This window comes from Sturnira hondurensis, unplaced genomic scaffold, assembly GCF_014824575.4.
Source record: "Sturnira hondurensis isolate 20B ecotype Veracruz unplaced genomic scaffold, ASM1482457v3 Scaffold0022908, whole genome shotgun sequence".
Classification (NCBI taxonomy): Eukaryota; Metazoa; Chordata; class Mammalia; order Chiroptera; family Phyllostomidae; genus Sturnira; species Sturnira hondurensis.
In genome coordinates, this window is record NW_028095539.1 from 6423490 (window position 1) to 6438885 (window position 15396).

At 61.5% G+C, this 15396-nt stretch overlaps 1 protein-coding gene across 1 annotated transcript; it reads right to left on the reverse strand.

Moving 5' to 3' along the window:
* Positions 1-844: 844 nt before the first annotated feature.
* On the reverse strand, positions 845-13521 carry FAM78A (family with sequence similarity 78 member A). The gene is made up of 3 exons (XM_037036664.1): positions 13021-13521; positions 11311-12408; positions 845-1467 (listed from the first exon to the last, which is right to left on the reverse strand). The coding sequence occupies exons 2-3, from the start codon at positions 11631-11633 to the stop codon at positions 939-941; spliced, it is 852 nt and encodes a 283-aa protein (XP_036892559.1). The 5' UTR covers positions 11634-12408; positions 13021-13521; the 3' UTR covers positions 845-938.
* Positions 13522-15396: the final 1875 nt, after the last annotated feature.

A 15396-nucleotide genomic window follows, 5' to 3' on the forward strand; every position in this document is an offset into this window, starting at 1 on the left:
TGCTGAGACGCAAGAATGAGCAGCCCGTCTTAGGTCTGAACCTGCGCTCCCTTCCCCGGAGGAGACCTCGGGGCAGGGGTCGAAGGTAGTCTCTCTCTCACCCCTGACCCCACCCCCGCCCTCTGGCAGAGGATGAAGAGTCCCGTCGAAAAGAGACCCGGCTCCCTCAGTCTGGTTCGGTTTCTTTCCTTGAAATTCAGCTTAAGGCAAAAGTTTGGCAAAGCAATTCTACATAAGGCCGCGTGACAAGAGGGAGGCGGNCTGCGTTTCTGCTGAGACGCAAGAATGAGCAGCCTGTCTTAGGTCTGAACCTGCGCTCCCTGCCCCGGAGGAGACCTCGGGGCAGGGGTCGAAGGTAGTCTCTCTCTCACCCCTGACCCCACCCCCGCCCTCTGGCAGAGGATGAAGAGTCCGGTGGAAAAGAGACCCGGCTCCCTCAGTCTGGTTCGGTTTCTTTCCTTGAAATTCAGCTTAAGGCAAAAGTTTGGCAAAGCAATTCTACATAAGGCCGCGTGACAAGAGGGAGGCGGGGGGAGCCGCCACAGGAGCAAGAGCCCGTCCGTCACTCGCCAGCTCCCCTCTTCCTCCCGCCCCTGAACCTCCTAAAGAGGCGTTCAAAAAAAAAAAAAAAGACGGAAAGCAGTTGTGTCGGGGAGTCTGTTGCAAGTGAGTGACTGAAACTGAGGACAGGAGAGGAAAGGGGACCCCAGGGGACACTGACGGGCGCACACAGGGCTGGTCTGTCCTGGCTGCCCACCCCCCCCTGCTCCCGTCACCTCGAGGAAGCGGCTCCACCCAAGCGGGCGGGAGGGCATCCCAGGGCATGCGCACAGTGAGACCGCCGCTGGGCAAGGTAGAATGGTTGTATTTTGCTGAATGAGGGGCGTCCGTGTGGGGCTGGGTCGCCACTGGAGTCTGCACGAGCGGCACCCCCGCCGTCACCGGTGCTTGGGCGGGATCACCACCAGCGGCTGCCCGTACTTGGGCCGCCACATGAGGACCTGAGCATCGTTGGCATTGGGCTTGACCAGGGCGCTGGGCGGTATGGGCTCGTTCTTGCTCAGGATCTTGGGCTGGTCCTGGGCGATGGGCTCCCGCAGCCGGGCGCGCTGGCCCAGGGGCCGGGTGGGGTTCACCTCGATGCTGAGCTGCATGCGCCAGTGCAGGGTCTGCAGGATGATCATGTCGTTGGTCGAGGTGTTGGTGGCCACCAGCCACGTGGTGAAGCTCTGGTCGCGGTAGATGTTGGTCAGTCTGGCCACGTTGCTCTCGCTGACGGGCACGGCCCACGTGACGCTGGGGTAGAAGTTGTCGTTCATGCTGATGATGAACCTGGAGTCCCTCCTGGTGGGGCCCACGATGGTGCACGTCTCCGTGGTGTTGCCGTACCAGGGGTAATTCACCCCGTCTGAGTCGCTGATGGCCTCGATCTTGCCCTCCTGGAGATCTGGGAGCTCCCAGCTGGACCTGGAGGGAGGGAGACCGGTTTACTCAGCAGACACCCCCCAGGCTTTTCTGCGTCCCCTCCCAGGGGAGGAGACAGTAAGCACACATTCGACATCGTCGTGGGTGAACCCACGACGGGGCTCCCCCGACATCGCCTCCCTCAAAAGCCACCCCATTCTCTCGCATCCTGTCTCATTGTCTCCCCAAGACCCCTGCAGACAGGGCTGGACACCGGCCAGGCTTCGGGGAGCCCTGGGGCCCCAGCCTGCCAGAGGGTGTGCCAGGCGGCAGGGCCTGGTGCTGCTGAGCAGTAAAGGAGCCAATGTGTGCGGAGCCCAGCTCCTGGTGGCAGGGCCACACGTGACCTCGGTTTAGGTAGAGGTCGTGGGTGGGACGGAAATGTAGGCTGGCCTTGCCCCTCTGGCCTACACGTGTCCCACAGGTGGCAGCGAGGGCCTTTCTGTTGCTCTAAAGCCACCAGAACACTTCAGAGCCCTGTGGTCACAGGACAGCACGTCCAGGAGTGATTCCTGCCCCCCCCCCTATATACCAGTGTGTGATTTGAGGCAAACACCCGCCCCTCTGAGCTCAGTGCCCGTGTCTGGCGTAGGGGTCTCTTCCAGCCTCTCCCTCCCAGCTCTGGGGCCCAGGGTGTAGGAACCAGCACCCCCAGAGCCCTCTGCTTAGGGTCTGGCCCTTCATCTCCATGTCCCCCACCGGGCCCTCCCTGAAGCCACAGCCAGCACCGGAGGCTTCCGGGGCCCTCCTTTCTGCTCCTGCCGCCCAAAAGAGGAAGCACCCTGCAGCTCAAATCGCCCCCACCAGGCTGGCTTGTCTTTGAAGCAGCAGAAACAAGAAAACTTGAGTCGCCCCCGTCTCAGAGCACCGCACTCAGCCCTGCCACCGGGCCAGCTGCACGCGGCCACCTCTGCGCCTTGCTGCGCTGCCGGACCCGCGCTTGGCTCTCACCTCCTGAAGGCTGAAGGGCCGGGCCTTCCGGGGCGGGGGCAGACAGCCGGGCTGCCTGAGCTCGGCCTCGGGAACCCCACAGGCCTTGCTCAAGTCTCAGTGGCCTCCTCCCTGGCGTGAGACCCCTGATCAGGAGGACTGGTCCTCCCTCATCCCCAGACTTGAACACACGTCCTTGCTGGGGTCACTGGAAAATGAGGACAGGGCACAGAGCACATACCGGCAGTTGGTGGCCGCCAGCGCCATGGTTGTCCCTATTGTTTTGCTGTAACAATAACTCTCAGACACAAGAGCACGCCAGCCGGTCCCCAGATGCTCCAAGGACACAGCCGCATCTAGGGAGCTCACCCCTTAGAGACTCGTCAGGAATCAAGCAGGGGTCGGGCTTTTCCCAGGATGACAGCGAAGCAGCGGGGCCTGGGGCCTGGGCAGGAGGACCTGGTACAGTGCTGGTCCCCACAGGCCCTGTGACACCAGCGCTCAGAGTCCTGTCCACAGCGGGACACTGCAACGGGCCGAAGGCAGAAGCAGCCTGAGTGTCTGAGGAAGGGGGACAGACAGACGACGCGTGGGCCGGCCACACCGTGGAGTGCCGTTTGGCCTGAAACAGGAAGGAGATTCCGACACCTGCTACCACACGGATGGACCCTGCGGACACTTTGCTGTGAAAGAAGCCAGTCGCAGAAGGACAGACACCGTGTGATTCCACCTACCTGAGGTCCCTGGAGGCGGGGGGAGGGTGTTCGTGTTTAATGGGGACGGTTTCCATTTGGGATGAAAATGTGCGATAGATGGATGAGCAACCACGGAGATGTACGTAATGCCACGGAACTCAAAAATGGTCAAGATGGCAAATGTCACGGAATTTATCACAATAAGAAACGCACTTCTCTATCAAAATGCGTCATTCGGTGTTAGCAGTTAGCAAATCCGGGGCCGCCACAGGAGGAGTTACCTATGTGACTTTGCTCGTTTTGTATCCCTCGTCTCTGTTTTCTGTTTATTTCATTGACGATCCCAATTTAGGACGACACCTGCCTAGCAGGCCATCTCCCGCCCTGAGCCTCGAGCTCCCCAAACTCCAGGGGAACCTGGGCAGCTGCCCCACAGCCTGGAGTTTCTAAAGCGCCCGCCCACCCGGCCCTGGGATCTCCGGGCTCTTCGGAGCCACCGCACCACCGCCACGGTACAAGCCGGGCCGGCGCCTGTTTCAGAAGGCACCCACTCTCCCACTCACAGCGGCCACACTCATTGCAAAACACTTTTTAAGAGGCAGAAAGGAAACTTGCAAGAGGAACTTCTCTCCTCCTTGGCCTTTCGCTTGGCCTTTCGCTTCCTAGGAGCTGGTTTGGGGACTGGGGTGGAGTACGAGGAAGGGCCTCTCTCTCTCTCTCTCTCTCTCTCTCTCTCTCTCTCTCTCTCTCTCTCTCTCTCGGCCTCCGACCCCAGGCTTGCAGCTCCTTTCCGCCCCCAGTGCCTGAATGCCCCGAGCCCCAGCCCAGTCAGAGACAGGTGACGAGCCCCGTGAGCTGGCGGACAGCCGCATCTCGTGAGCGCTATTACTCAGAGCCAGGGCCAAGGGCGTCTGTTTTCAAATCATCCCCAGCCGCCATGGGCTGGCTCTGGTCCCCACAGTCCCTGTGGTCCCCTCAAGGAAGTGAGGGCGTGTGGTAAAGGGCACAGGCTCTGGGGACCCAGTCTCAGGCCGGCTCCAATCAAGTGACACCTCTCTGAGCCTCCGTTTCCTCACCAGCGAACTGTGCACAACCCTGCCCACCTCGCAGGGTTTCGGGGGATCATACACGTTGACGTATGTGCTGCCTGGTCCACAGTAAACAGCGACACGTGGAAACTGCCAGACCCTCTGGAGGGAGGTGTCGGCAGTTGGGATTTGCCAAACCGCATTTGCCCGGAAGCACTGGAAGCTTCTCTGACCTCACTTATAGTTTCAGACCCCACGATCTCCAGTTTCTTCTCGAACGACCTTGGACTTCAAGGCAGACCCTCAGTACTCTGCTCCACGGGGTGGCGGGGTGAGCCCAGACCCAGGCCCTGCACACACTGAGCATTGTCCCTGCTTGTGTTGGCAGGGACAATGTGGGTTCCGACGCCCAGATGCCACCAAAAGGGTGAGTGAGTGACGCGGCTCCCAGCCCCGCGCTGGCACAGGAGTGCTCGGACAACATGTCTGTCGGGGTTTGGGGGACTGTGAGCCCCACCCCGAGGTCACAGGTCTGTGCATGTGCACACTCATGCACACACACGCGTGCACACGCCCTCCCCAGGCTACAGAGCCAGTGGGCACTCTCGGTTCCTCTAACGGTTGTGTTTCACCCTACCCCAAAGCCCTCTGCCAGCAGCAGCGCCCCTCCCCATCCCGTCCTCGTCAGTCTCATGGCGAAGCTCTGGGGTCCCCCAGGGAAGCCTGCCCTGGCCCTTCCCACAAGGCCTGGTGCCCTACATTAGACCCCCTCGGTCCTCGTCCTGCTGCTTCCTGGCACATTCATGGGGTGGCTCAATAACCCTATGACCGTCGCTGATGACCCCAGGCGGGCCACAGGCAGAACTCTGGGACCAACTCGGTGCTGGGCAGAGAGTCGGGCACCACACATGCTGGTGACCTGGGCCTGACTGCGGCAGGAACGGGCTTAGCTCCGCTCAGGGGACCCTGGCCCAGAGCTGCGTCAGCTGGTGCGCCTTCTCACCTGGCGCCACCCCCACCGGGATTGTCCCTGCCACAGCGGCAGCAGCGGCAGCAGCTGTCAGAGCACACGGGCCAGGCCGGGCAGCCTGTGTACGGGCACCTGCCCCGGCTTCTCCTCGGACTTGGGACACTCGAGGCCTGGCCCAGGGTCACGCAACCAGAGAGTTGCCAGGCCAGGACCCTCAGCCTGAGCAGCTCTTCCCACTGGCCTCCAATGGACCCTCAGCCAGCACACATTCACAGGTATGCACACCTGCACATGCATGCACAGTGAACATGCACGTGTGCACAGCCATGCACACACGCACAAGCCCTGCACAGCACGCCTGACTGAGAATGGGAATCTGAAGGGACTTAGAAAGGCCTTCCCCAGAGGCTGCAGAAGGAGTTGAGGCTGTGCCCAGGGCCACCACGAGGGCTGGGGGCGGTCACCCTGTGTCCAGGCCTGGCCACCTGGCCAGGCTGGCCCAAGTGCAAAGGCCTCTCGGTGGAGGGCAAAGGCCCAGGGAGGCCCTTCCCTGGACACTTCAGAGAGAGCCAGGCAGGGGCAGGGGCGAGGGCTGGGGTCTCTCCCCGCACGGACCACCCTTGTTGCCCCTGGGGGCTCCTCTCCCAGCGAGTGGAGGGTTGGCAATCCAGAGCTAGACCACTGGCCCAGCCCACCAGGCCTCAGAGCAGAGCCACGGCACTTCCTGGCTTTCTTCACTTGCCTTGTTTTCCTTAAAATTAATCACTTTTTTAACAACTCAACTACAGGTAGCTTCTCGTAAGAAACGCTTTTGAAAGAACAGGTTATTGTAGGTCCATGCGTGTATTTTTTCCTAACCCATGTCAAATGTGTTGCCCTTGATGTGAATTCCATTTTAGCTTAAGCGGGCCCACCAAAACATTGTGACAGGGGCCCAGCTCCCTGCAGGCACCTGAGGGACCCAGGGACAGGCGAGGGCTGGCGGCTCAGGCCCGAGGGCTGCCTTGGGGCCCTCCACCGGCACTGGCTCCAGGGCCCTCGCTCGGGCCCTACCGGCACTCCGGGTTACTCTGCCTGGTCGTGAGTAACACAGTTTTATACAATTTGCAGAAAGTCCCAATTCTGTAGAGTTTTGCAGTTGTACACAAACTGAGGCCCAAAAGTCCTTCCCAACCCAGCCTGGGGTCCCCGTTTCCTGACTTGTGCCCCACGCTGTGCCTACAAGGCTGGCCCCTCCCACCAAATGGGCCACAGGCACATGCTGGGGGGGCGGGGGGGGGGCTGCAGAGTCCCCTTCCTCCCCACCTCAGCCCTGGATTTCACCCGGACACACCCTGGGCCCTGGGGCAAGACCTGTTTTAGTTTCCAGTTATAAAAGCTGCTTTTTTTTTTTTAACGCCAGCCATAGAGAGGTGTGTGAAATTGAAACGAAAATGCCTCTTCCGCGCTGCCCGCCCTCCCTGAGGTTACCCACCGCACTGTAGGCTGGTAAACATCCTTCTAGACCTTTCCCTCACACACACACACACACACACACACACACACACACGTTGCCATTGTCAGCGGGACCTTTTTAACCAAAATGGGTTCTTACCCTACATAGTTTACAACTTTGTTTTAATACAACCTATAATTTAATTGTTTTTCCCTCATGGGACCTGGTACAGGTCCACCTACTGATCTTTTTCGTTCTACCCAGATCCGATCGGCAAAAAAATACACCTCTGTGTTTAGTTCCTCTCCCCGACCTGGCGGCTGCCGGGTGCCTTCCTGCGCGTCCCCAGGAAGAGGCAGCATTTGTCCCGGGCCCTCGGAAGGTAAGGGTTGAGGCAGTCGCTCAGCCAGGGCCAGTCGGGGGGGAATTCTCTTTGGGCTGGCAGTCCCCTGCCACTTCCTCCCACCCCAAAGCCTGGAAGCGAGGACTTCCCTCTCCCGCCCACGCCTCCCTCGCCTCTGCCAGGGCCCAGCAGATGGGGAGGCCCCTTCCGGTTGAGGAGAGGAAGCAGCATCCTCAATTGTTCTGTGCCGGGGCCTGTGGTTCGGGCCGGGCTGCAGGAAGAGGCCACGTGGTCACCAGGGCCATTCCTCCTGGCTCGTCCCCAGACCCGCAGGCTCCCTTGGGCAAGTGGCCCCGGGCCTGGCAGCTGTTAGCTCCCCATCCCACGAGGTCCTTGGGAAATAGCAGAGTGGACAGGGCGCCGGGCAGGTCTGCCCCCAGCCCAGCTCCAGCCTCCCCCTGCCCACAGCCTTAGCCCCTCCAGCGCTGCCCGGCCCTTCCCACCAGCCCAGACAACTGTAACCCAGCCGGCTGCGCGCTGGCTCTGCTGCGAGTTGCGTAATTAATAACGATTATCCGTAGTTACGATACTGACAGCCGCCACGGAACCAGGCTTCGGCCCCGTGCTGGGTTCTCGCAATGCCTCCCCTTGTTCCACCCCCACGCAGCCTCGCATGAGGGAAGCACCGTCCTCCCCACTTCATAGATGGAAGTGGGGAGGCTGGAGGCCCACGGCCCCAGCGGGTGGCGGGGCTGGGACCCACACCCGGCTGCTCTCCTCCCCTCACCCACGGTCTGCGCTTTGGCAGAACCCTGAGCCAGCAGCAGAACCTGCCACGGGCCAGGTTCCCTTGAAGGCTCCAGAGAAGGGCAAACCAGGGACAATGGGAAGCGTCTCCCAATCAGGCAAGAAATTGTGACTTGTCATTTAGAAGACTGTGCCCACTGACAGGTGGCAGTTGAGGAATTGCGGAGGACGGAGTTGTGGAGGCAGGTGTCTCCAACAGTCTTGGGGGGGTTGGACCCCAACCCTAGAGGATCCCCTCAAGCTGGGGGGATCACCGCTTCACAGCGGCCAGTAAGAGTCATATTATTGCCCCACTTCAGATATTCCGAGCCTAGAATGCCTTTCTAAATTCTCCTGGATTAGAGGTTAATCGCAAGCAGGGATGACGTTTGGGGGTATTATGGGCTTCAGCTAAGTATCCGGAATTAATATTTTGAATGCAAGCCCACTTGGAAAGAGCGGAAGTCTCAACCTCGCCACGTGGCTGTGCCCGCCCTGGGCCACTGAAACCCAGTGTATGGGTTTCATTTTAATGGATCCAACTGCCAGCGTCCAGCCCGGTGGTTCTCAGCCAGGGTGGCTAAACACCCTCCCAGGGACAACCAGCAACGTCTGGAGACATCTTTGGTTGTCACAACAGGAGGTTGGGGGCTCCTGGCATGGAGTGGGCAGAGAGGAGGGACACTGCGCCACGCCCTACAAAGCGCAGGGCAGCCTCTGCTCTGGGCGAAGCGAGGGGACAGTCCTGGGCCGCTGCGGGTCTCTGGCTAGTCCCCTGGCTCACGGTCCTCTCCTCTTTTCACTGCATGGAGCTTAAAAATAGGAAAAGGGCAGTTATGGGTGAGGACCATGGGAAGGGTCCTGTACGTCACCCTCACTGCCAGGGTCTTTCTAAACCAGCCCTTCTCATTCCCCTGGGGCCCTGGCTGGACGCAGCGCTCTGCCCACGACGGGAGGGACCACCTCGAGGAACCGCACGAGCAACCGCGCTGTTCGGTAATTCTTAGTACGATTTGGTTGACTGATCCTAAGTCAAGCTTCCAACACAGAATTGTAGCCACAGGGTCGTCACCTACACCTGTCCCCGCCACCGAATCCCCACAGCAGCCTATGGGGAGTCCTCACAGATGACAAATCCGAAATTAATTCCGAGCAGTGGCGTTCCAAGGCCCCAGCACTGGTCAGTCATTCTGACCCCAGGGCCTGAGTCCATGAAGGACACTGACTCTCCGAGGGCGCCCCAAACCCTGCCCTTTCTCTGGGGTGGACCCCCTGCCGACTGGGATTAGGACTGGGATTAGGACGCAGTCACAGAGGGTCCTGGCCAACAGAGGTGGCCTGAGAAGGGGAGAGAGCCGAGGCAAGCAGGTAGAGAGCATGGAAACTGGCCTTCGGTCCCTTGAGAACTCCAACTATTCGTGATCTGCACTATTTCAAAGTCTCTTAAAGCCGGGGAGTGGCCGTGGGTGAAGGAGGAAGGCCTGGGCCGGGGACATTCAGAACAAGAGGAATTTACATCTGCCGGGTCCTGGGGTTCCAGCCCGGGTCCCGAAGCGCTACAGCTGCCATCGCCCCCACCCCCGTCAGAGCGATCGCCGCAGGAATGACCACGGTCCAGGCGAAAGCCACCCGCACTAAGTGACTGTGGCCTCGGCAGGTGCCAACTGCTGGACAAATGTCACCTCCCATCATTCTCACAGTAAGCCAGGGCACAGGCACTAGGATGCCCCAATTTGCAGAGGAGGAAACCAAGGGTCAGAGTGGCTCAGGTCAGAGCCCAGACTCCGGACCAGGCCTGCTCACCTGCATCTGGGCACGCCCTGGGCCACTCCAACCAGGAACCGAGGCCAGGCACAGACAGACTGAGGTCGCCTCAGGTCACCTGACACTGGCCACCTCCGGCAAGTGTGCCTCGACCTACTCAGAGCTGCTGAGCGAAGCGAGGGGCCTCAAAGCCCAGACACCCTGTGCACGGGGGGCAAGACCGAGGCCGCAGGCCGGACCCGCCTTTCCCCACTACACAGCCACCCGGCTCATCAGAACACAGTCCCTTTCATTCCTGGTGTGGGTCCCCCCAACCCCCCACACTCACAGTTCTAGAGGGCCTCTGCCTGCCGTGCCCCAGAACTCCTGGGGGGCGGGGACAGACTCAGCCTGAAGCCCTTGGCAAAGCCTCCATGTCTTGCCAGATGCCTGGCAAAGCCTGACAAGGAGGCTCCGGACTCCAGGTTTCTTAGGGCTCACACTGAGCAACCGAGGCTCGTGTTTCCCCTTCAGACTGGCAGGTCAGCCCCCAGCCTGGACGCACAGCCGCTTTTGGAATTAAAGGGCCTGGACGTGGAAGTCAGCTGGGGCAGAGGCGCCGACGAGTGTCCAGGTAGGCCGCACGCGCTTCTCCCCGGAGTGACCAGGGTCACACCCAGGTTTTAAGTGTCACCGTGGTCCCCTGTGGCACTTGTACCTTCAGCGTGGCTAAGTGGAGGAGCCATAAGATCAGGTGTCCCCCCACCTCCCCCGTCCTCACCCCCTCTAATTTCAGGTGGCCCAGTGTGCTCCTCAGTCAGCGAGGAGTTCCCGCTCCTGGGAACATTTTCTCTGCCCTCTCCTTGCACACCCAGGACGCTGCTCAGAGTGTATGCCCAGGGAGCCGACGGGAGCGGGTCCCCGGCCAGCCCTAGCAGTCAGGGTCTGGTGTCTGGCAGCAGCAACTGTTGCTGTCCTGGCCTAGGGGGGTCCTGTGAGTTAGTCTCCCACTGCTCTGTCCACTCCAGGGGTGGCCATCTCCAGGGTCAGAAAACGTGCCAGGAAAGACTCAGGGTCCCAGGGTCCTGCACGGAGAGTTACATTATCCCGGAACACTCTGGAGACCAGGCTGCAGAGAAGAGGCCAGCGGGCTCCCCTCAGCTGCGAAGGCCGCGCTGAGCCTCCTGGACAATAAAGCAAGGTCTACTTAAGTGGCCTCCCGCTTCGGAGAGAAAAAACATGCACCACAGAACACACCGGGTTTCCAAAACCAGCTTTCCTCTCAGGCAAACACGGCTGGCCTGCTGGCCACGGCAAAGCGCTCCTGGGCCCTGAGGCACCTCTGGAGCCCCACAACACTGTGCGGAGAACTGAGGCTTCAGAGCCATGATACTTCCCAGAGTTTCCACCATGCGGGCTTACAGAGCTGAACCTGGGGGGTGGAGGGGGCAGGGAGGTGGCAAGCCTTGGCCTCCCTGGTGACCCAGCTCGTTTGTTCTGCCAAAGAGTCACCTGGTGGAATATTCTCTGCTTGCTTGCTTTTTAAGTTGAGAGAGAAACATCGATTTGTTGCTCCACTTATTCATGCATTCATTGGCTGCCTCTTGTACATGCCCTGTCCCAAGGATTGAACCGCAACCTCAGCGCACCTCGGCGCATGGGGGACGTTGTTCTGACCAACTGAGCTGCCCTCTGCTGCCTCAGCGTCTTGCAGGGCGGGATGCTGGAGCCTCGGGGGCAGTGGTAAGGAGGTCCCACAGCCACAGTCCCCACCTGAACCAACAGGCAAGCCCTCTAAGAGGACTTCCATACATGTCTAAAGTCCCCCCCACCATGAGGTCCTGACCCCCACCCCAGGCCTCCAAGCCCCCCACCTCGAGCAGCACCCCCAAAGCTGGCTGCAGAGCAGTACTCACATGCCCTGCTCCCCATACTGGTTGTAGAACTCCATGTGGCTGCACGCCTGGATCCAGCCGACTACCCAGGTCTCCTTCCTGGGGATGGGCGGCATCACCACCTGGGCCGAGGCACGAAAGTGGGGCGTCCGGTAGCGGAGCACCACGCTGGAGGACTCATCGATGCTGGTGGGGACAGGGTCGATAGAGGCTTTCACGTCGATCACCGTGATACCTTCCCGGAAGACCCTGGCTTTGCCCCCGATGCTCTGGATACAGCCCATGGCCCGCAGTACCGCTCTGATGTCCAGGGAAGGCCAGCAGTCCCAGAGAAAACCGGGCATTGAAAGGGTGGAGGCTGCCGGGCCTACGGCAGACAGGGCTGCTCTCCGGCTTCAAATCTCAAGACCAATATCCATAGGATAGAACATTCACTGAGTAGGGGGTGTCTGCATATCACCACCTCAGGCCTGTTTACAAATAAGGATTTTGCTGCATTTCAAGGGCCCCGGGTTCTCTCTTCTTCGGCTAGCAGTGGACAAAAATCACCGATATTCTTTGGGTTAAAAAAAGAAAAGTTTGGGTGTTAATGGATAATCATGGTGCTCAGACATCCAACCCTTCCGTGCCTCACAAGCGGGGCTCTCAGCTCACAGACGCTCCCTGAAGTCTTCGGGGAAGAAGGTGAAGACCGGCAGAGGCAGACACATAAATAAGGAAGGCTCTGGCCCCGGCGCAGCGCCGCCACCCTCGCTGCAGAAGACCGACTTCCTGCCCTCCTGCCTTCCGCACGCGCTCGAGACACACACACCGACCTCTCGCCCAACGGGGCCGAATCAATGGAAGGGCAGTTTCTGTTCAGTCGGCAGAGGTCCTGGCTCCCTCGAGGGCGAGCGCCGACCCGCGGCTTCCTGGAGGCGAGCGCCAGGCTCCGGTTGCCCGCGAGGTCCCGGAGGAGCGCAGCGCAGCGCGGGTCCCGGTCGGCGCCCACTGGCGGGCGCAGGCCGACGCCCCAACGGTGGTGCACCGCTTCCCCTTGTCGCTGTCTCTGTCGCCTCCCGCCGCCCGGGGCTGCAGGGTCGCGCTCCAGCCGCCGCCTAGTTCCCCACCGCTGAGGACCTGGTGGGAGGTGGAAGGGACAGGGCGTCAAGGCCCGCCTCAAAGTTGAGCCTAACTTTGCCGAGGGGGGCGCGCGGGGCAGCAACGCGTGTGCGCGGGGCGCGGGCTGCGGAGCTGACAGCGCAGCTCTGGGCGGTCTCCCCGGAGGCGGCGCCCACCCCCACCCCCGCCCGCCCTGTCAGTGGCAGCCGCACGACCGCGCGCACCAGCGAATAATCGCCGCCCGTGACATCTCCACTGACACCCTCCAGTCCCGGGGCGGGGGGGTGGGGTGCGATAGGCTGGCACCGCAGTGGGCCGCGTGGACTTGCGGGCCCTGGCACTACGCCCGCCGCCTCACCACCAGCTCTCCTTCCTCGGCCAGGGTCCTTCTGGCCCCCTAGGGACGCAGTGTCACCCCTGCAGGACAGTCTGACCGGGCGCGCGCCCCCTTCTCGGGCCGGGATCCCCCGACCCTCGGAGGGCTCAGTGCTCTAGTCCCGAAGCATCGGGTGCCTCTGTCCCCCACTCCTCAGCCGCGATCGGCCTTGAGTCCCCGCGAGTCCGGCGCGCTCGCCGCCGCGGGGCAACTTTGGCGCGCACGCCCCCACCCGGGCGGTGTCGGCCACTCACCTGCCCCTCAGGCCAATCCACGTGCCCGGGCCGCCGCCCTCCGGGCGCCTCTGACCCTGCTGCGGGCACCCCCACCCCCTTCCCGGGGCTGTGTCCTTTGGCTCTACTAGGGTCTGGGGCCGACGGGGGCGCCCCCGGCCCCCACGTCCACCTAGCTCGGGGCTGCTAGGGTGTATGGCTGGGGGCGGAGGGCTGAGGCTGGGGCTCTCTCGCCCCCACCCCGCGCGCCTCCTTTATTTTATGATCATTTTGAGCGTGCTGTCGCTGCTCAGCCCCGCCGCCGCGCCGCAGCCGCCTGGCGCGCTCGGCACTGCCTCGCTCTGCAGCAGCATCGGAAAGGCAACCAGGTCAAACTTTGCAGAAACTCAGCCCCTGCGCCGGCCTGGCCCCGCGTCCGTCCGCAGCCGCCAGCCGGCAGCGCAGCGCACGCAGGTACCGCCGCCGGTGCTCGCCGGCCCGGCGGGGGATGCAGTCCGCAGGCGGCAGCGGCGGACGCCGCCGCCTCCTCGCCGCCCGCCCTGCTCTACACCCCCGCTCCCCGCACCGCCCGCCCTCCCCCCGGTAATCCTCTCCCCCTCGCCCCCCTCGCTCTCCCTCTCTCTGCAGCTGCTGGGAGAGCTGAGCCTCTTCTTGCAGAAACGACATTTCCTTTCTGGCAAGCCCGGGGAATTCTGGGTAGTGTAGTTCGACTTGTGCCTCGGGTCCAGGTGGGCTGCTCCCTATGCTCTTTGAACTCATAGGTTTTCCCGGGCTCAAGGCCCGTGGGGAAGAACCACACTGCCCTGCTGTTCCAGGCCCAGCCAGGGCCATGCCTGGTTGGAGATGGTGCCAGGCTTCTGGCAGGCTCCAGGGCTGGGAGGGTCGGGGTAAATGAGTTTGGGGAGAGGGTCCCTGGGTTGCTCCCTCTGTGCTGGGCCACTGGGCACCCTGGCAGGTTAGGTCGTAAGGCCTGCTGGGCCCCAGCTGTGCAGCTTCCTTTCCACCACCATCCGCCATCCTGGCAGGAGGCCTATGTCGTGCGTTCCCGGAGCAAGAATCTAAAGCTGGGAGACTTGCCCAAGGCCCCACCTGGCATGTGTCCCAGCTAACTGGGACCTGGTGGTCTGAGTGCAGAGTTTGAAAGGGGGTTGGACCTGGACATGGCCCGGGGAGGGCATAGCTGTGAACCTCCCTAAGCACCCTTGAGCCATACCCTCACCCTCACCTGGGAAGGGCCAGGTAGTTTGTGACGTCGGAAGACCTTGTAGCCACCTAAGGGCCGCGCATGCCCTCCCTCCACAACTCTCACTTCCAAAGGTGCCGGCAGCCGGGCCCAGGGCCGTGGTCCTGGCCACTCCCAGGGTGTGCTGGGTGGTGGTGGGGAAAACCTCTGGGGAAACCAGAGGAGCAGGCTTTAAAGGGTGGGCTTCCACGCTGAGGTTTCTTCTCTGATGAAGGATCAGCTCAGGCTGCGTCAAGTGTCTCATTGGACCTGCCACACCCCTGCCTTCACTCTGCTCACGGCCACGGCCTGGGGACAGGTTTTCCCTCTCCAGCTCAGCTGGTTGGTAGCTTATTCCTGGTTCTGCTGACCAAGACCAAGGTGGGGTGTCTCTCATGACCTACTGACTGCCAGACGGCAGAGCTCCAGACGGCATGGGTCTCTTAAGGACCCGTGTACATTTCCACTTCGGGGAAGAAGCTTTCCTTGGCCCCTCAGCCCACAGCAGCCCCCCTGCCATGCACTCATGGGCTCATGGAACATCTTCCCCCAGGGCGCCCCATGGCCACCTACTCCTCCACTGTCATCAGACAAGTAGTATGCCGTTCAGTTTCTATACAGGTGAGGTATTAAATGTTGGGATGTCCCTCTCATCTCCCCACACTGTCAGCCCCTGGAACAAAGCAGACTCATTAGCCAGGGTGCCCCCCTGATGGCAGGGACACTACCCTGGTGACAAGGACATGAGTGCTGCATGAACATGTGCTGAGCAGCATGTCTTTCTCATTTGACATAAAGGAACAGAAGCCAGGACCCAGACCCGCTCACTAAGTGGCCAAGCCCCTGAAGATTATTTTCTGGGGACAGGTCCCCTGGGTGCCTGTTGCAAGGGATGTTGCTCCCTGCGGGCCTGGGCTTGGCCTGGGTTTGTGAGGGTAACGAAAAAGTCCCCACTGTGTGGTAGGTGCTGCTTGAGCGAGCGCTGTCTCCTTTATCCTTCACCCCAGGAGGTAGGCTGTACAGACAGAGACCCAGGGGTCAGGGGACAGTGGCTTTTTCAGGTCTGAATCCCTGTCCAGATCAGGCCAAGCCCAAAGCCCAGTCACCTCCTCCAGATGCGCCGCCCCAGCCCCTCTGAGCGAGGAAGGATCCAAGGCTACAAAGCCCCGTCTCCA